At 42.8% G+C, this 21,806-nt stretch overlaps 1 protein-coding gene across 1 annotated transcript in view; it reads right to left on the reverse strand.

Moving 5' to 3' along the window:
• RPS6KC1 (ribosomal protein S6 kinase C1) overlaps positions 1-21,806 on the reverse strand; it is a 239,590-nt gene that overhangs the window by 167,871 nt on the left and 49,913 nt on the right. Inside the window, exons 5-6 of the mRNA XM_040351456.1 lie at positions 20,923-21,013; positions 4,215-4,274 (exon numbers count right to left, since the gene is read on the reverse strand). Coding sequence (XP_040207390.1) covers positions 4,215-4,274; positions 20,923-21,013 — 151 coding nt within the window. The remainder of the gene's footprint in view (positions 1-4,214; positions 4,275-20,922; positions 21,014-21,806) is intronic.

Raw genomic sequence — 21,806 nt, forward strand, 5'->3', positions numbered from 1 at the left:
AAAATCAGTACATGTACAAAATATAGTTAGTCCAAATGCATACTAATATGCATGCAACTACAATACACCTCCTGTGTGCAAGTCCCGTGTACTGGCTTGAAAGCATGGTATGGGGTGATAAGTCACGTGTCTAGTGACGTAACGCGTGGGGGAGGAGCTACGAACAGGACAGATTACACATCCGAATGAGGAGACACATTGTAGGCTGAGCAGCGAAATGAGGATTGTTTGTTTGCTGACATAAATCGGTGGATTCGTGAGTGTGACCTATCTCAAGCTTGTCAAAATTGTTTCCATATGGTTGTGTGTATCTGCGCAGAGGTTTTCTTTTGTCTCTCTGTTTTTCACATGAGCTGTACAACTGTGGAAGATTTCATAGGCATATGTGAAGCAATCAGCTTGGAGTCTGTAGAACTTTATCACCCCATACCTATCTTTCAAGCCAGTACACGGCACTTGCACACAGGAGGTGTATTGTAGTTGCATGCATATTAGCATGCATTTGGACTAACTATATTTTGCACATGTACTGATTTTGAATCACTCAAGGTTTGTGGTTCCGGTTCACATCACAGAAGTTAATAATCAGCGCATAATATTACTATTGACAGCCCTGTTATTACTCACCCTCCTCATCGGTCAAAAGGCAAAGCGACGTAAGGCAACGTTGTTTTGCCTAGTGGAGCCAACCTGCCGCAGTAAAACTGAGGTGACTGGTCCGCAAGCGGTTAAGGGGGTAAAATATTCCAGGGCTGAAGCAGTTAATGTTGCTGTAGGCCTCCTGGCAGTCTACCTGACAAGTTTTATTTTCATCAATTTTGAAGGGACGTCCAGTTCTTGGTAAGGTTACTGCTGTGCCATATTTTCTCCATTTAATGACTGTCTTCACTGCGTTCCATGGTATATCTAATGCCTTGGAAATTCTTTTGTACCCTTCTCCTGACTGATACCTTTTAAACAATGAGATTCCTCTGATGCTTTGGAAACTCTCCACGGACCATGACTTTTGTTGTAGGATGCAACTAAGAAAATGTCAGGAAAGACCTACTAGAACAGCTGAACTTTACTTGGGGTAATCAGGGACACTTTAAATAATGGTAGGTGTGTACTGACGCCTGAATGTGATTGCTTAATTCTGAACACAGCTACATCCCCAGTTATAGGAGGGTGTGCACACTTATGCAACCACATTATTTTAATTTTACTCCCCCCCTAAAAGATTTGTTTGTTTTCAATTGAGTTGTACAGGTTATAGATCACATTAAAAGGTGGAAAAAGTTCTGAAATGGTTTAGCTTTGTCTCATTTTTTTTTACATCACAGAAACCTGAAATTTTAACAGGAGTGTGTAGACTTTTTATATCCACTGTACATAGAATTTAAAGGGATGCACCCAAAGGTGCCAATAATGTCCAACAAATTCATATTCATTTAAATTCATGATATTATTTAAAAAGTCGAATACAATTCAATTGTATATGAAAACATATATATTTTTTAAAACTGTCATTTTCGTTTTTTGGCCAAGTGCATCCTGCATTTTCGGTGCCAAAATTTCCATCCTGTGCACTTCTAAAATAAACCGGTTCAATGTCCCTTATTTCTGGTTTATAAGACTGCTGTGCACGCTCCTTCTATAGCCACAGGTCTTGTGACATCTCTGCTGTAATCCCTTCCTTATAAACAGCAAAGTATTTACGCCACTGCTGACTTTAGTAGGAGGACCTGCGATACCAGGATTCCCAGTCTTTCCCACCCAATAAAAAAACAGCTAAATTTGATTGACAGGCCAGGAGACTCCCGCTCTGGCTCCACCCATCATGATACAACAGCATGATTGTCAAGCTAAGAGACTCCTGGTTTGTCTTCGCTCATTCACACCTGCCAAAATGAACTGGGAAGCTATGCAAGTAAGCATCTAGTCTCACAGCGAGGGCTACTCTTCACAAACCCACTCAAATCCATTAGTAAAATTCCCACTGCATCATAAAAATTACAGTACCGATCACTCATTGTGTTCATTCAGAACTGAAGCATACTAAACACAGATTTTGAATGAACAGGAAGCCACTTAGCACAACGCATCCTATTTATTCACTGTCCATTGCAGCTGTGGCTGCAGAAAAAGGGACTGGAGAATCTCTGTCCTCAGTCCCTTTCTCTGTCTCAAAAGTAAGGCATCAGCAGGGCCATCTTAAAGGGGTTGTAAAAGTAAATGTTTTTTCACCTTAATGCATCCTATGCATTAAGGTGAAAAAACATCCGACGGTAGCGCACCGCCCCCCCCCCCCCCCGAACCCCGGTTTTACTTACCTCACCCCTTTGAAAGTCCCGCGCGCGTCCCCGTGATCCTCTTTGGTTCCCAGCCTGGCCGTTGATGGGCTAGGCTGGACGGATTGATAGCAGTGCAGCCATTGGCTGGCGCTGCTGTCAATCACATCCGATAACGCGGCGCGCCGGGGGTGGGGCCGAGTGATACAGTCGGCGGCTATGCCCGCCGGTGTATCACGGGAGCGCGCCCGCAAAATCTTTCCACCATGTGCGCTCTCTCGCATGAAGGTGGAAAGCTCTTGCGAGGAGGAGCCGAGACAGCCGCCGAGGGACCCCAGAAGACAGGGATCGGGGACACTCGAGCTGCACAGTGGAGGCAAGTATAACATGTTTGTTATTTTACAACAAAAAAATGTTTTACTTTAGTGTTCCTTTAATAGCATCATGGGCCCCAGGGCAAAGTAATGCTATGGGGCCCCTACAAGCCCCAATTTAAACACCTACTTTACAGCGTGTCACTTGCCACCGTCACCTGCCTCCAGATTCAGCGTGTCACTTGCCACCGTCACCTGCCTCCAGATTCAGCGTGTAACTTGCCACCATCACCTGGCAGAGGAGAGGGGTCTGAGAGGCAGAGGAGAGGGGTCCGAGAGGCAGAGGAGAGGGGGTCTGAGAGGCAGAGGAGGGGGGGTCCGATAGGCAGAGGAGGGGGGGTCCGAGAGGCAGAGGAGGGGGGGTCTGAGAGGCAGAGGAAAGGGGTCTGAGAGGCAGAGGAGAGGGGTCTGAGAGGCAGAGGAGGGGGGTCCGAGAGGCAGAGGAGGGGGGTCCGAGAGGCAGAGGAGGGGGGTCCGAGAGGCAGAGGAGGGGGGTCCGAGAGGCAGAGGAGGGGGGTCCGAGAGGCAGAGGAGGGGGGTGAGACAGACCACATAGCGCTGTCCCTTCCTGCAGTCCCTCCTCTGCTCACCCCGCCCCCTCTCAGTGTGCTGGCATGTATGTACAGGATGCCAGGTACCTGATGGGCAGCAGTGGCAGCGCCGAGTCTCCCTCTAGATCCGGGGGGTGTGCTTGCTGCTCTGCTCCTTCCAGTGGCTCCTTGGCAGCCTCCACCTCCCGCATGTTCCTTTATTCTGTGCTCCCAGCCAGCCTGTCCTCCGGCCCGGGCCGCACGGCGCACGGTTCCTGGAGCAGAAAGAATCCAAGTTCTGGGAGCGGGGGGGGGAGGCAGCCCTCGCTCCTATTCATCTCTTTGGTGGTCAGGGAGGGGGTGGACCTGTTCTCCCTCCTCTGCTTTTACATCCAACTCCCCTCCTCACTGGCCACCTTCCCCGAATCCCCGCTGTCTGCTGCCACGCTCCCGCTGAACTCTGCATAAAAAAAGTCCCGATGCCTGCACCATGATATCAGCGCAGCGCGGCGAATTACAGGTAACACATAATATCAGAGCTGAGAGTTGAAGCCACACGGGAGGGAGGAAGTCAGGCGCTGCTTGAAAAGTCTGGCCCTGATTGGGCCCCAGGCGAACGTGGGGCCCCCAGGCTGTACCCAGGGGTGCCCGCTCAGTAAGACGGCCCTGGGCATCAGGGGTCTGTTTAGACTCCCTGATATTTCACCAAAGCCCCCAAACGGGCCTCCAAAAAATAAATAATAATAATATTGCAAAAAAAAAATGCAAAAAGTAAAACTAATAAAAATTAAAAAAACTACTGACACCTTCCACTGCTCAAATTACACAAATAATACTGTCACAGCCTTTACTAGGGTACTCTTCTCAAAAATTATAATTTTTTACCAAAAAATACAACACATTAGTAATGTAACTAGGGATAGGAAGTCATGGCACAAATTAAACCATTGTTTGATATCTTTTTTTAACAATAAAAATAACTTGTAAACTATATAATCCAGCACAGTAAAAGATACATTGTGAAATATTTGCTGGCTCACCTCCACATTCAGACTGGCTGGTGACTGTCAGGTCATCTAGTCCACAAGAGTCTTTCCTCACTATGGAATAAAAAAGGAACAGATCCTCATTAAATAACGATGCCAGATATTTATTGTGCATCTTTTTATTTCGGTGCATGTTCTTTAGCAACAATAATATGTCCTATTGTACATTTATTCAAAGAAAAATTCCAGTCGTGGTATATTTTTACATCCATATACTATACCTGGATGATGCCCCTAGGAGACACCGCTACTCCAGAGATCTCCATTTGTTTCCAGGTCCCGTGCTGAGCGACCTGCCTGAGTAACAAAGCCCCGCCTCCTCCTCGTGCCTGGTAGACGGAACACTGACTCAATGCTGGGAAACTGAATCAGTGTTCTGTCTATTATGGACGAGGAGGAGGAGGCGGGGCTCTGTTACACTGGATGGCCACCAACTGCAGTTAAGACTGCACGACACAGCGGGAGATCAGGTACACGCATGCAGATGTGCACAGCGAGGCTGCAAATGGGCACAGTGAAGCTGCAAATGGGCACAGTGAGGCTGCAAATGGGCACAGTGAGGCTGCAAATGGGCACAGTGAGGCTGCAAATGGGCACAGTGAGGCTGCAAATGGGCACAGTGAGGCTGCAAGTGGGCATTGTTGACCCTCTTTTCCACTTACAGTAGCTGCTGCATTTCCCACCCTAGGCTTATACTCGAGTTAATACGTTTTCCCATTTTTTTGGGGTAAAATTGTGTGCCTTGGCTTATATTCAGGTCAGCTTATACACGAGTATATACAGAATTTTTCTAACCTTAGTGATGTAGTGAAATACACTCACAAAACTTATCAACTGGTCCATAAAATAAATGAGCACACAAGTGAAGCTCAAAAGAAGTGCACAGGGTGAACACATGGCGCTCCTCCGAAGAGAAAGGACTCTAGCCTTGATTTCCCAAAGTGCAAGTCTCCGGACAGGGACAGGGGTCCTTACTGGTCCACCAGGCAGACCCCTTTGTTCGGGAGGCCTGCCGAAGCAAGGCAAACCCAAGTACTAGATGGGGATGCCCAAAGAGGCTCCATGGGAGGGGGAGAACCTGACCAAAAGGCCATGTGCCCCTCCCCCCCCAAGACTTGAGGGTGAGAAAGTGTGTAAAGTGATGTGCAGAAAAAAAGAGCAATGACAAACAACAAGTGCTTTGAGCGACAAAGTGTAAGACTACGGCGGGTCTTTCAAACAGGATTAAAAAAAACTCTTCTAGTCCTAGCCATAAGGCCCGGCCCTGAAGGCAAGTGAGGAAAAAGTCATCATAATTGTGTACCAAGTGCCTAAGTGTATTAGTTGATACCATCATATTACCATCTCTGTGTTTTATGAAGCTTAAAGTAGAACTAAAAGGCATTTTTTTGGGTTTTGAATAGTGTGGAGAGGGATTAGAACACTTGTCAGTTTTCAGTGGTCTGTCCCCCATTAGGGAGATTCACCCTCTCTATTTGTCCTGTTTACCATTATCATTGAAAGTAAAAGAAAATCCCAAATTTTGGGTTGTTCCTAGAAAAGTATTAGAGGGGGAATCTTCCAATGGAGACACTAGTTCTGATGACCTGCAAGGATCCTTTGCAAGGATTTCCTCTCACTTCCTGTTTGGCTATGGGACAGGAAGTGAAGTCCACAATGGGACACAGATGGCGGGAAAAAAATCTGACAGGGGTTATAACCAAAGTGGATATAAAGCAATGATTTTTTTTAAATCAGATTTTTTGGGATTTAGATCGATTTTTATTACATTTATTTTAATAAAATGTTTTTAGTTTTCTATTTAAGATACATTAATAATTTAGTTTATTCAGCATGGAATTGAGCTTAGTTAAGTAGCATGCGGCTGTATATTCTACAATATTTACAATTTTGGTAAACTCATTCAATAAATCCAAGCTCCGCAAGCTGAGATAACACGCACTGTATTGATCACACAATGACACAGTAATCATGAGATAAAAACAAAGTTCAGGAATATTCCTTTATCCCATTGTTTTGAAAATCTATGTACACTATAAACTGTATGATTTCTCATATCGCCGTTTTGCTAACCTGACAGTTTATTATTCTAAATAGGAAACCTTCATTTTGTTTGCAAGTATTAAAGATTCTAACTACCAGCAAGAATAAGTCATTTAAAGAGCACCACTTCAGATCCATCATGGCAGCACCTGTTAGCGGGCATCCATTCACCTGCTGCCGCCGCGTACCTAGCCTTATTGTGTCACTACCACATCACCAGCCGTCCCATTAAAGTGAATGGGACTGTGGGTGAGTCAACAGCAGGTCAGAGGAGTCACTGCTGTGGGACAGATGACAGTTCTTTAAAAATTATGATTTAAATCGAGTTGATTCAAATCAAGCCTTTTTACTAGTGACTTAAATCATGATTTAAATAGTGATTTAAATCAAATCCACCCTGGTTATAATAACCCTCCCTTAGGCTCCTTTCACATGGGGCAGTGGAGGTGCGGTGGCGGTATAGCGCCGCTAAAATCGTCGGAATTGCCACGTATTTGGCCGCTAGCGGTGTGGTATTAACCCCCGCTAGCAGCCGGAAAAAGGGTTAATACCGGCCACAACGCGCCTCTACAGAGGCGCATTGCGGGCGGTATTACCGCAGTTTCCCATTGTTTTAAATGGGAAGGAGCGGTATACATACCGCTCCTCTCACCGCTCCAAAGATGCTGCTTGCAGGAGATTTTTTTCTCTCCTGCCAGCGCATCGCCTCAGTGTGAAAGCCCTCGGGCTTTCACATTGAGAATGCTGGGCAGGAGTTTTTCAGGCGGTATTTAGGCGCTATTTTTAGCGCTGTACCGCCTGAAAAACTCCTCAGTGTGAAAGTGGCCTAATTCTATGCAAAAATGGAAAAAAAAGTTTTGCCTAGTTCTACTTTAAAGGCTGCTAGACCTTCTAATGTAATTTAGTCAGACCTGTCCTTTTTCTCTATATGTAAAAGCTCATTCCCTCTAAAACTAATTTTTGGAGGTGGTGGGGTCCTGTCTGATGGTATATGGTTGTCAAATTTCCTACAATACAGTACACTACATATTTGAGACTATGTTTTTTTACCAAACTGGTATTTTTTGCACGATTGGATTATTGAACACATTTAGGGGTGATTTGTATCTACCCCCCTTTTCCTCTTTTCTTCTATTCTGCTTTATCCGCCATCTGAATGTATTGCAATGCATTGTTCATGTATTTTCCCTACTCTCTTTTTGAAATAGTAATAAAAAAGGATTGGTGCTCCTGTTGCCGAATAAAGAAAAAACCCAATCCAGGGAATGAGTGAAGGTCAGACTTTGAGGCAAGCGGAAGTATATAAAAATATATAATTTATCACAAAAATAGAAAAAATACATTTCCATAATAATAATGGTATATTGAGAAGTAAATAAATATAATCAACATAAAACCATCTGGATTTAGAAAGTCGTGGGTGGTAAATTAATCCTATGAAGTCGCCTACGCGTTTCGCCGTGGGGCTTCTTCAGGACGAGACAAGTAGGATTTTTTGATAATAATTAAATATGGTTTCAAAATCTGATGCATCACGGTAGGTGCATCCATCCAAGACACTCCGATCATATAGGGAGTATGCACAATTATTGTGGAATTATTTAAATGTCGCATTTAATGGTGCCAAAAGTGGTCATCAATAATCCAAGCTTTATGCATCTATGGTAGTAGTTCCACGATGTAAAAGAATGGACAGTCAGATCCAAAGCCAAAAAGTCATATGTGGAAGGGGTATTGACAGCAAAAACAGAAACCCCTTGTTCTGAATATCCCTATGAGGGACTTAGAACTGGGGCAGGTAGTTGCTCAAAACGTAAACATACATAAAAGTATCCGAAGTTGACTTCAGGCTGGTAGCAAATCCTGATCATCTACTCAGGTGCTTAATTGTACAACGACGACCATGTATGCCCCAGGGTCACAGCCTGGATTGATGCACCTACCGTGATGCATCAGATTTTAAAACAATATTTAATTATTAATCAAAAAATCCTACTTGTCTCGTCCTGAAGAAGCCCCACATCGAAACGCGTAGGCGACTTCATAGGATTCATTTACCACCCACGACTTTCTAAATCCAGATGGTTTTATGTTGATTATATTTATTTACTTCTCAATATACCATTATTATTATGTAAATGTATTTTTTCTATTTTTGTAATAAACTATATATTTTTATATACTTCCGCTTGCCTCAAAGTCCGACCTTTACTCATTCCTTGGATTGGGTTTTTTCTTTATTCTATATCATTTACGGATGTGGCTAATGTGAGTGCTTTCCTTGTGTCGAGTATTTTTCTTTTCTTTTCTCTTTTTCCCTTTCCTCTTTCTTTTCCCCCTCCCTTCTCCTTCCTTTCTTCTTTTTCTTTATTGTCTTTGTCTTTGTCTTGGCCCCATTCCCTCCCCCTTCCCCCTTTTCCCTGTTCAAATCGTGCCCCTGATGCAGTCATATATGATAGAATGCGTAGGGCAGAGCCATGCACACACGCTACCACGCATGCGCAAACGACAGTCGGCCATTTTACTTCCTGGAGGAAAATGAGCTTATGATGTTTTACATGCGTATGTTTTTCTAACTCATGTAAATGTTATTCTTTTAATAAATCAATTGGTTTTATACAATATCACACTATGTGGATTACCTTTTACTGCATGCCTCCTAATATGAATTGATCCCTGCTGGGAAACCAGATCACTGAGGGCAGCATTGACGGCTTTACCTGCCCAGTTCCCTATGGTGCCATTATATCTGTAGACAGGGGAGGATAATCAGTCTGAAATATTGGCCTTGATGTTGTAAATGAAGTGCAAGTTGACCACTCTTAGTAAGGGAGTCACACGATTTCTGGTGATCGCAGTATGAGGTTTGGGAGGTAACACCTACTCTATCCTGTGGGACTTTTTATCCTAATATACCATCTTGAAATACTCAAGATATAAAGATTTGGGGAATCACAATTCATGATTTATATGTTCGCTATATGGTGGTCTATTGATATATTTTAATGCTGCACTATTTTTATTTTGTTTCTTTTATGTCAGGTGTCAAGACATTGTTTTCAGTAGCTTTCTTCAGATTTTCACCACTGGTGCAGATTTGTTTTATAATAAAAAGGAATTGAAAAGAGAGAGAAAAAAAAAGCACGCAATGTTGTGACCTCGGTGCTGAAATACTCATAGTGAACTCCGCCACTGTGAGAATTACGGCACCCCCTGGTTTGGCACTCTAGGGGCACGTACACACTCTGGGCTTCTCTGAGCCCTGCCAAGACCAGTGCCGCACCATCTCTACCGGGAAGGCATTAGATGATGCTGGAAATCCTCTAGCCAGGAAATGAAGTACAGTAAAACCTTGGATTGCGAGCATAATTTGTTCCAGAAACATGATTGTAATCCAAAACACTTGTATATCAATGCAAATTTCCCCATAAGAAATAATGGAAACTCAAATGATTTGTTCCACAACCATTTATTCATAGGTCCTTTAGTTTATAGTCCATATAAAAAGATTATAGCAATGTGATAGGTTGTGTAACCATAAAAAGTCCATCCACAAATGGAATCCTCCACAATGGGATTAGATGCAAACTCCAGCAGGAGCTACAGAGTATAAAAGAGAAGAGAGACACCTCTTAGTGTAGCAATATGTTGCTAAATGTTGTACCTTCATTAAATGTAACCATATTGCTACACTTAGGCCCCATACACACCATAGAATCCATCCGCAGATAAATCCCAGCAAATGGGTTTCAGCGGATAGATCCTATGGTGTGTACACGCCAGCGGATCTGTTTCCGCGGATATATCTCCCCTGGGATGGATTCCAGCAGATGGAATATTCGCTGACATGCAGAACATATCCATCTGCTGGAGTCCATCCCAACGGATGGATCCGCTCGTCTGTATAGACTCACCAGATCCATCCGTCCGAAGGGATCCCCCGCATGCGTCGTAATGATTTGACGCATGCGTGGAATTCCTTATATGACAGCGTCGCGCACGTCGCTGCGTCATAATCACGGCGACGGCGCGACACGTCATCGCCAGAGGATTTAGGCGCGGATTTCAATGCGATGGTGTGTACACGCCATCGCATAGAAATCCGCGGAAATCCTCGAGAGGATTTATCCGTGGAAACGGTCCGCTGGACCGTATCCGCGGATAAATTCTATCGTGTGTATGGGGCCTTAGAGGTGCCTCTCTTATCTTTTATACTCAGTTGTGACATGACGCTACTCTTATATCAAGACATCGCTTGTATATCAAGTCAAAATGTATTTAACTATTTTGCTCATCTTGCAAAATGCTCTCAAACCAAGTTACTCTCAAACCAAGGTTTTACTGTATTGAACTTTCTGCAGCTTCTAATGTACACTGTGAGAAGCTTACCATATGCAGTGAAATCGCAGCAACTTCCGTACAGGAGAGCAGCGTGTACAACTGTGCAAGACTGAAGGTAAGGCTAAAATTCAGCTTGAAACCTCAGGCAAAATGTATCCTATCACAGCCATGAATGCTGCATTATCACGGTGATAGTAGCAGCTATAAAACAATAATTCCAAAAATGTCATACGTCTTTACAATTCACCAAATTATAATACAGAAAAACCTGCGCCAAAGTCAAATGATCCATCCTAAACACCCATTCACAGAAAAACGCAGGCTCAATTGTTTTAGGAATAAATAGCACTTAAAAACAGGGATCTAGTTTATATATTAATGTCGCTTGCAGTTTAAATTAGATGGAAAATATTTTAAAAGGTGCTAAGCAGCTGCAATGTCAATGGGATACATCTTACTCCAGGACAATAAAAGTGCACAGAGGGCTAAAGATCTGATGTAAGGTGTCACAACTTAGCATTCTGCCTGGAACCGCTTGTCAAGCAATGTGGACGGTAAGTGACGAGAAATGAATATGCATCAGATGTAACCTCTGTCGGATTGTCTCGCAGGCATCTTACATGATTATAGAAAAGCCTTTCGTGCGGGAAGTGCGGCAAAGCTCTCCTTCAGATGTGCTCATGAATACGCACGTCTGGCGTCTGCTCCTGGCAGCGCCGGCTCCCTGTTCTGCGTCCAACGCACAGGCAGGAGAAACTAACAATTATGGCTGAGTTACAGGTGAGTAAGCAAAGGCACGGGGAGGATTGGAGACACATCCAGACTGGAAAATGGGACATCTTAACTGCTGTACAGCCCCCCCTGTACAGAGAATACAACCCAGGCAATGCATTTCAGAAATTCTGTATGTTCAATTTAAAGTGGAATTATAGTGTAAAAAATATGGACAGCAGGAAGGCTTTAATTGAAAAAAAAATAAAAAAAACACTGGATCTCTTTTCTGCAGTAAATGCCTCTTTCTTGTTTGCTTGCATTAGATTGCTCACTGGGACCGAGTAATGACCGAGAACTGAGTGATCAACGGTCTTAGACCTCCCAGTTCTTGGCAAAAGAGATGATGAGGGACAGATCCAGCATCCACGAGGTGAGTATGTACAGGGGTTGGACAAAATTATGGCAATGCTAGGTAAAAGAACGAAACCGTTACCTAATATGGTGCTGGACTGCCTTTGGCATCCAAGACGGTTGAATTCTCCTAGGAATTGACAAATATAGATATTTCTAAATATAGATATATACACAGCTTTTTTTTATGGTGGAACTCAGTTCAACCACCTCTGGCTCAGACCCTTTGGTGCCTGCTCACCACAATCACTTGTAAACACAGAAGTCTGGTTTCTGTGTTTACAAGTGACAGCTCCGCACTCTGTGTAACCCCCCTGAACTCTGCACTCTTGTATGTAATGCAATGCTGGTATTTAAATGCCCCTTTAAGACCCTCCTACCGTTTGTGAAATTTGACTGACCACACCCACTATTTGATTTGAATCGGAAGATGTGTGTGTGTGTGTGTGTGTGTGTGGTCGTTGTTGAGTTCCAGCACCTATTGTTTAAGAAAAAAAGCCCTATATACCGTATTTGCCGGTGTATAAGGCGACCGGGCGTATAAGACGACCCTCTAATTTTACAGTTTAAGATTTTTTGCCTGTACTCACTGTATAAGACGACCCCCCTTCCGACGCTTCATATTTCTTCCTTCTGGAGCCATATTCTTCTTCTTTCTTGCTGGAGCTGGAGCCAATTACGGCGAGCAATGTATTCCATTAATGAATTCAAAGTCTGCTTGGATTGGCAGAGGCTGTAACATCATCAGCCTCTCTGACTCTCAAAGCCAATCCAAGCAGAGGTTGATACTCCAATCTGAGCAGGCTCTGTATTCATTTGAATACATCGCTCACCGGGATTGGCTAAGCGGTACATACTGTATGTAGCCAAAGCTACATACAGTATTACCGCACATCCAACAGGCATCCTAGCAGCAGACCCGGCGTATAAGACGACCCCTGCTTTTTGGCCAGTTTTTTTAGGTGTAAAAGGTAGTCTTATACGCCAGCAAATACAGTATATATATATATATATATATATATATATATATATATATATATATATATATATATATATATATATATATATATATATATATATATATATATTATAAATAAAGTCTTGGATGGTGGAAAATAGAATCTGATACCACTCTTCATGCACAAATCTGGATCACAAACCTACACATGTCCTTTCGTCTCTTGCAGTCAGTTGACCATGTCAACTGTGCTTATGCTCATCAGAAGACGTTTTCCCAGAAACTATATATGCCATCGTAACCTTTGATACTGTACCTTGCGACTCCGCAAATAAATTGGCAACTTCAGTCACAGAAGCACCAGGTAAGCGGGCACCAACAATTTGCCCTCTTTGAAACTCATTAAGCTCGGACATGACTCCATATTAATAGCAGTGCATGCAGTGAATGAGGAAAGTGAGGCTTCCCAGCTAGGTGTCTCATCACACAGCGGAAGAAAAGAATGTTACATCACTTCCGTTAACACAAAACATGTCGTCACTTTCACACCTGCAAATCATATTTTTGTCCAAGCCCTGTATGTTTATTATTCTGAAATACACACTTCTCTTTTAAGCTCGTTTGGCTGTACTTCTTCTGTGGATCACAGGAGTGTTGTTCATTCAGCCTGCTGTCTGCTGACGTCACAGAGTCGGCCCAGGCTTGGGCAAGATCGCCCACATGCCTGGACTGACACCCAGCTCAGCCTCTCAGCCCTGAGCCAGCCACTCCTGCCCCCTTCACAGCCCAACGCTTCACTGAGAGTGGGGGGAGCGGGCAGAGCAGAGAGCTGCTGACTGACAGTCACCAGCTCTCTGAACGGTGAGTTCCGAGGACTGAGTGATCGGCGGTGTGAGATCTGACGGAGGAAGAATAGCCTGTCACTGGGGACACCACCAGAGTGCTCGAGGCCATCTCCTCATGCCAGACTACCCTCTCCTATAAGATCAAGGAGGCGAAGGTTGATATATCCCTCATATGGCAGGATATATGCAAGTTCTGGGAGACGGAAACCAAGACTGCCACTGTAGGTAACTACTGAAAGCCTACAGCACCAGTTAAACTCTGTTCTCCACAAGCAGGATGACATGGAGAACAGACTCCGGAGCTGCAACCTTCTGCTTTGTGGAACTGCCTGAATGGGCTGAAGGCTCAGAGCCCCCAACCTTCCTGGAAAACCTGCTGACCAAAACCTTCGGTAGAGAGGCCTTCTCCTCCATATTTGTGGTAGAGCGTGCCCACCACCTGGCTGCAAGGCTCCCACCGAGCGGCGTCCCACGGCGCACTTTTGCTAAATTCTTGAATAATCGTGACCGAGACACTATCCTGAGGCTTACGAGTGAAAGAGGCAACATCCCCTTTGATAATGTGCATATCACTGTGTTACCGGACTTCTCTGCCGAGGTACAGAAGAAGTGGGCGCATTTTGTCGAGGCCAAGCGGCACCTCCGGATCCACTATCTAATGTATGCAATGCCTTTCCCGGCAGGACCAAGCGTGGTGAGCGATGGCAAAGCACAGTTTTTGAAGATCCAGTAATTAGGTTGATTTCAACTTTCAACAGAAATATCAACTTTTAAGAGCCTGTTCATAATATGTGCAGTTACCTGCGTTTTTCCTTTATGAATAAATGCAGGTAACTGCAATGACACATGCCTACATAGTTAGTCTGGTTGGAAAAAAAAAAAAAAAGATACATCTAGTTCAACCAATAAAAAGGGGACTTTTTTTTTTTTTTTTTTTTTAAACAATAGTTTTCTGTGTGTAATACTCACACTAAAATGCAGTGTTTTACTGCATTCCAGAACTGTGCGATATTATGCAACATGTTTGCATAATATCGCACTGCTCTGGATAGCCATGCATGTCACTGCACTTATGCTTGAAACATTGAGAATATAATCTATTTGACAGCATTGAATATTGAGTAATTTTAAAGGAGCAGTACCCCCGTTATTCTGGGAAGTACCTATCTGTGTACCAAGGGAGACCCCAATGGACAGAGGTGGAAGTGGTCCCATACGGAGGGATTAGACATCCGGGAGTCCGCTAATATACGCTATACGCCTCCTAAGTGGAAGTGAGCGTTCTGGGAGCTTAAAGGGAGCATGTGGTGTTCTTTTCTAGTATTTAAAAAGGGGTTATAAACCCTTGTTTTTATTTTTTTTTAAAATAACTAAACGTGTATACTTACCTGTTCCGTGCAATCGTTTTGCAGGGCGCTCCTGGCCCTTCCCCTTCATCGGGTGCCCCCAGGGAAAGCCACTTTTCCCTGGGGGAACCCGTGCAGGTGTGCTCCCGAGTCCTGCTGCTGCGTCCATAGGCACAGACAGCGGGCCTTGGCCCCGCCCCTTGCTCCCTTATCACAGCTTTTGATTGACAGCAGCAGGACCCAATGGCTCTCGCTGCTATCAATCTGCCCAATGAGGAGAGACAAGACAGTAGCTGGAGCTGCTGATCTTGTGCACATCGCTGGGTCAGATGGGCTCGTGTAAAAAATCTTGAGGCCTACCAACCACTTTCATTTGTACAGTGTTGGATATACTAATGGAAACACTTAAGTATTTTTAGTGCATTTTTCGAAGATTTTGGTGTATACATTTTTTATTTTTTTTACTTATTTATTAAGGACTACACATAATTGGTGGGATTATATTTGCCATATATTGATTAATTGGTTCAGAGAAACCCAATTTATAATTTGAGAACTTTAGTTTATTTGTTTAATTATAAGCAGCGCTACATCGCATTATCTATATTATTTCGTGTCACTGCACTGCTGTGCAATGACATGAATGAGGTGTCACTTTTTACACTTTATATAAAGTTCAGTCAAAAAAAAAAAAAAAAAAAGGTGGAGGGCTGTGCGATATATTAAAAACGCACATCACACCGCCCCTGACGCACAGCTCTGAAGCTCAAAATTCTGATGCCCGCACACTAAATCGCTCCAGTTTAGTGTGCTGGCAGCAGAATTTCAGGCGGTGGGCTAATGTGAATGCCCCCCAAGTATCGCATTCCTAATTGTCATTGCAAAGTTTACTTTAAGGATGCTGGAAAATTCATTTTGAGGGTGAACCTCCGCTTTAAATGATATGTCTGGAATTTTGACTTGCTTTCTCGCTCTTCTGTATTTTCAAGAAGGGTTTTCCAAAACAAATTTCCTGTATCTCCAAAACTAAAAAAGGATCTGTAAATGGTTAATGCACTCTGATAAAGAGGAGGAGAAGTGCGTCGGTATACATTTTTGCATCTTCCACGTGTACGACAAACACCAAATAGCAACCCTGCCATCCTTCATAAAAATGCCATTTACTTGCCCTGCAAAATTAGCAGCTGATTAATTCAGATTCTGTAGATTATTGTGGGTCACCATTGACAGCTGTATTATGTGCAATCATTGTTGCTGAGTGCCACAACACTTAATTGGTACTGTCACTTAAGGAAAAAAAAAAAACATAAAATGAAACCGGGGAAAAACAGGTATTCATTTTTCAAGTGTTTTGAAGGCCGGTTTGAATACTGTTAACATTTCAAATTTGCATCTCTCAATCACAGATGTTTCCCAGATTCTGACACTAGACTAAATTTCAAATATTTACGCATTAAGCTTGTCATGGATGTATCCTTAGCAGAGCCTGGAAGAGGGTGCAAGGTAAAGCAACACTGCCCCCTAGAGGTAAAGCCTAAAATATCTGACCACAGCAAATATCTTCTACCTCTAAAATATGTCAAAAGATATGCTGGGTAATGAAAGCGATACAAAAAAAGATGGCTGAAAAATATGATTACATTTAAACATATGTTCTTATTTTTATAAATTTACAATATATTTACTATACAGGTTACCCTGGGAATAATCAGAATTAACATTAAAGCTCTCCTATCTGGAGCAGAGCAATTTTTACACTTGCTATGGGCATGTTTCTTCAAATTTGTCATTACTCATGATAACCAAGTAATACATAATTGTTTTTTTTTATATTATTATTCAGGTGATAAGTCTGGCAAAAAAATATTTTATTTTTAATGCAATCCATAGACAAAAAGTAAAAATAAAATAAATCACGAATTTGATTCTTTAATTTATCCAGGTTGAATATACGCTAAAATATGGGTTATGGGTATTATACCAAACACTGCAAATTATATATTTTTTTCCAGTTTTACGTTTTCTTTTTTAATGCAACACTGAAAGCGGACCTTCACCCAAAAGGGGGAAGTCCCCCCCCCTCCATTGCCAAGTTTGGAATAAGTGTATTTGGTGGGGAGAGTGGGTACCTGGTATTGACAGGTGGAGGTGGAGCAACTGGTGGAGCAAATTGACTGGCCTGCAGAGAGTCCTGATCTCAACCCAATAGAACACCTTTGGGATGAATTAGAGCGGAGATTGCAAGCCAGGCCTTCTTGACCAACATCAGTGCCTGACCTCACAAATGCGCTTCTGGAATAATGATCAAACATCCCCATAGACACACTCCTAAACCTTGTGGACAGCCTTCCCAGAAGAGTTGAAGCTGTTATAGCTGCAAAGGGTGGGGCAATTTAAAATTGAACCTTACGGACTTATGCCGCGTACACACGATCATTTTTCAGCATGAAAAAAAAACGTTGTTTTTCAGCACGTCGAGAAAACAACGTTTTCCCAACTTCATCATTAAAACGACGTTGCCTACACACCATCGTTTTTAAAAAATGATCTAGCAAAGCGCGGTGATGTACAACACGTACGACGGCACTATAAAGGGGAAGTTTCATTTGCCTTTGCGCTGCTTTAGCTGATTCCGTGTTAGTAAAAGACGATTTGTGCTTTTCTGTCTGTTACAGCGTGATGAATGTGCTTACTCTATTATGAACGGTAGTTTTACCAGAACGAGCGCTCCCTTCTCATAACTTGCTTCTGAGCATGCGCATGTTTTTTACGTCATTTTAGCCCACACACGATCATTTTTTACAACCTGAAAAAACAACATAGTTTAAAACGACGTTAAAAAAATGCAGCATGTTCGAATTTTTTTTTTTGGTCGTTTTTCAGAACCTGAAAAATGATGTGAAGCCCACACACGATCATTTTAAATGACGTTTTTGAAAAACTATGTTTTTTTCATGCCGAAAAATGATCGTGTCTATGCGCCATAAGACTGGGATGCCATTAAAGTTCACGTGCGTGTAAAGGCAGGTGTCCCAATACTTTTGACAATATAGTGTATGTTTGGAATGATTGTCACCTTTTTATATATTTTACTAGAGATGTTCTTTGCATTGCTTTACAGTTCCATATCAATTTTTACCATTGGCTGTGTTGGCCAGATATAGTCCACACGTGCTGTCATTTCCGACCAAGAAACTTTTTTTTGAGCCTTTAAAGGGGTTGTAAAGGTCATTTTTTTCCCCTAAATAGCTTCCTTTACCTTAGTGCAGTCCTCCTTCACTTACCTCATCCTTCCATTTTGCTTTTAAATGTCCTTATTTCTTATGAGAAATCCTCACTTCCTGTTCTTCTGTCTGTAACTCCACACAGTAATGCAAGGCTTTCTCCCTGGTGTGGAGAAAGCCTCTTGAGGGGGTGAGCAGGAGTGTCAGGACGCCCACTAACACACAGCTCCTTTCTCTATCTGCAAGGCAGAGAGTGTCCTGACCCTCCTGCTCGCCCCCTCCCCCCTCAAGAGGCTTTCTCCACACCAGGGAGAAAGTGTTGCATAATCGCATTACGGTGTTGAGTTACAGACAGAAGAACAGGAAGTGAGGATTTCTCAGAAGAAATAAGGACATTCAAACGCAAAATGGAAGGATGAGGTAAGTGAAGGAGGACTGCACTGAGGTAAAGGAGGCTATTTAGGGGGGGGGAATGTACCTTTACAACCCCTTCAACCACTAAAAGCTAACATTTATTTACATGCAACATCTTATTTCCTTCAAAGTTTTAATGTCCATTTACATTTATTGATTGAGCCTAAACTGTAGAAACGTTATCATTTGATTGTACTCAGCCTTTCAGTATTATTTTACAGCAGTAGAAAGATGCAGAAAAGGCTAGGCATGGAATAGATCATGTGACATACTAACTGCTACTTTTCGAATTGATCAAAAAACGGTGTTAAAGAAGAAGAGTCCTTTTATTCCTTCATTACAGGTCTTTACGGGCTGTTCAGAAAGGCATTTGCAAAAGACAGCTCTCTTTCTCTATCAATTGCTCCCAACGGCCTCTAGAGGGAGCAAAAAGGATTGAGACAGACAGACTAGACTGCCTATTTATCCCAGTACAAATTCCATCTTTTTTCTTGCCTTGTGCTCCCTCTAGTGGTGGTTTGGAGCAACTGTGTCACATAAAAAGTAGACAACTTCAGAGCTCCGACACTACAAGGGACCATTCAATACACAGGTGATTAGCATTTCTGCCAGTGGATAGAAAAAAAAAATATTCTCCATGCACAGGCTGTGTGTGGTTTCCTGCGGACAGCAGCCATACAAACGGATTAGTATTCTGTGCAAATTGATGTCCGGCGCTGCTGCTGTAACCACTCATCTGAGACCCCTTTCACACTGGGGTTGCCTAAGCGTTAGCAGTAAAGCGCTGCTCGTTTTACTGGCGCTTTTCGGATGCTAGCGGGGCGCTTTTAACCCCCGCTAGTGGCTGAAGAAGGGGTTAAAATCACCAATGTTGCAGTGCTTCGAAGCTGCTTTTTTCAGGCGGCTTGGGAAGCACTGGCAATTCATTTCAATGGGCAGGGTGTTTTGGGAGTGCTGTAAACAGCGCTCCCAAACCGCCCCAAAGATGCTGCTTGTGGGACTTTCTTAACGTCCTGCAAGCGCACCGCCCCAGTGTGAAAAGTCACACTGAAATGAATGGGAGGCGGTTTTCAGGCACTTAAACTTCTGAAAACCGCCTCAGTGTGAAAGGGGTCGTAGACAGCTTGTGTCCGGGAATGACATTTCTGACTGCAGCCACCCGTACAGTTTGTATGTTGCCATAACAGAGTGCTGCAGCGTTGTGGTGGAAAGTTTGAATTCCATATTTATACCAGGGGAACCAGTGCAAAGATAATGTATATGTTTTACTGGACTGGTTCAAGTTTGTGATATGACAAAACTAAACGCTCAGCTGGGCTTTAAAAAAATGACTTCTCCCTGATAATTACATTAGAAAGCTCTCAGAGCCCTCTTGCCCTGAAGATGTGGACCTAGCAGCATGGTGACGTATTCTCTCTCCTTCCCCCTCTCTCTCTCTCTCTGTCTCTTGGTGATGTGATGTAATCTCTCTTCTCTTCTCTCTCTCTCTCTCTTCTCTCTCTCTCTCCCCCTCTCTCTCTCTCTACAACTTATCATTACTTATTGTTGAATCCTCTATAGCCATATTCTTATTAATATCATGTATGTTGTATCAGTATTCAGTAGTATCCTCTCTGTTTTAACAAGTGATATCATTTATGTTATGGTTGTAAATATTGGATTAATACAAGTGTCTTCTTTGTTCAATAAATGTAATCCTTTTTCTCTTTTTCGCAGCGCTATTCTTTGCTGTTAATTTTTAATAGACAAAAAGGGTTTTATAGCTTATTATAATTATTTACGTGCGATATTAATATTTCTATAACAGCGTTTAGCCACATCTGAAAGTTGGGATGGGATGAGAAATGACTGCAAATTCAATGTATAGGTGCAACAGGGTGCCATGCAAAATGAAAGGCACTGCAACGCAGTCAGGAATGAGCCCTTAGACTGATCTCTGACACTGAAATACTACTAGTTCTCTTAAAATGAAAGTAGAACTATAGGAAACAATTGTTTTTTCATTTTGGACAGAGTAAGAGAGGGTTATAAACCGTCAGATTTTTTATTTTTTTTGGAATCTGTCCCATTGCGGAGATTTCCCTTCACTTCCTGTCCCAAAACCTAACAGGAAGTGAAACGAAATCCCTAGAAATTAAGGGATTTCCTTGGGGACCCCCAGGTCACCAAAAATAGTGTCCCCATTGAAAGATTTCCCCTCTATTACTTTTATGGTCAGGTGGCCATATTTCATTTTACAGAAAATAACAGAGCTGCAGATTGAAAAGGAAAGGTCATTTTCAACAACATCCAATTACAATGTGACTTGAGTCGCAATTATATATGCTATAATATTTAAATTTGCTATTTTTAATATTTTTTTTCAACAAAAATTGAGTTACCCTCTAAAGCAGCAAACACTCTCACCTTCAGAACTACAGTCGGACAGGCTGTCAGGGAAGTCTGTAAAAGGCTCAGCTGGGCCAATCAGATCAGACCCATCGTGTACTTCTCCACCCTGTACAAAGACACAAAATGGAACATTACAAAAAGTTATCTTGATGCATGTCCTACATACACAGTGCATAGTTCTGATCTCAGACAGGAAAAGCTATACATGGCGGTGTTATGGTTCAGCAAGTATACAAGATCTGATAACTGCACTGCTAGGGTTTAGGGGGAGGGGCTTTACTTATAAAAGCTGCATTTTGCATCTCAAAATGCAAGCTTCTGCGTGTAGGGCTTACACCTGATCTGCAATTAATGGCAACACAACCTCCTTTTTATAGGACCCTTGGCGTCCACACAAAAAAATCATAGCAAAGCAGGTCACATACAGCCGGCCTGTGGTCAGCCACACTGCAAAAATTAAATCAATTAAAAGTGGGAAAAAAAAGTGATTTAAATGCAGAAAAACAAACGTTGCCTACCAGAGCTCTCATTTTGTTAAAATGTATTTCCAGCCAAATAGTACTGTCTGGATATTCAACATGCATTCCTCACGGTGTACATTTATACAAAGTTATCTTTGCATTATTTCCCATCCTTTATACCTGTTGATCCTGTCAGTTGTTTCATTGGTCAAAATCTATTGTATTTAAAGCGGAGGACCGGCGGTAAAAAAATAAAATAATGTAAAGTCAGCAGCTACAAACACTGTAGCTGCTGACTTTTAACCACTTAACCCCTGGACCATATTGCTGGTCAAAGACCAGAGCACTTTTTGCGATTCGGCACTGCGTCGTTTTAACGGACAATTGCGCGTTCCTGCGACTTGGCTCCCAAACAAAATTGGCATCCTTTTTTCCCCA

This window comes from Rana temporaria, chromosome 4, assembly GCF_905171775.1.
Source record: "Rana temporaria chromosome 4, aRanTem1.1, whole genome shotgun sequence".
Lineage (NCBI taxonomy): Eukaryota > Metazoa > Chordata > Amphibia > Anura > Ranidae > Rana > Rana temporaria.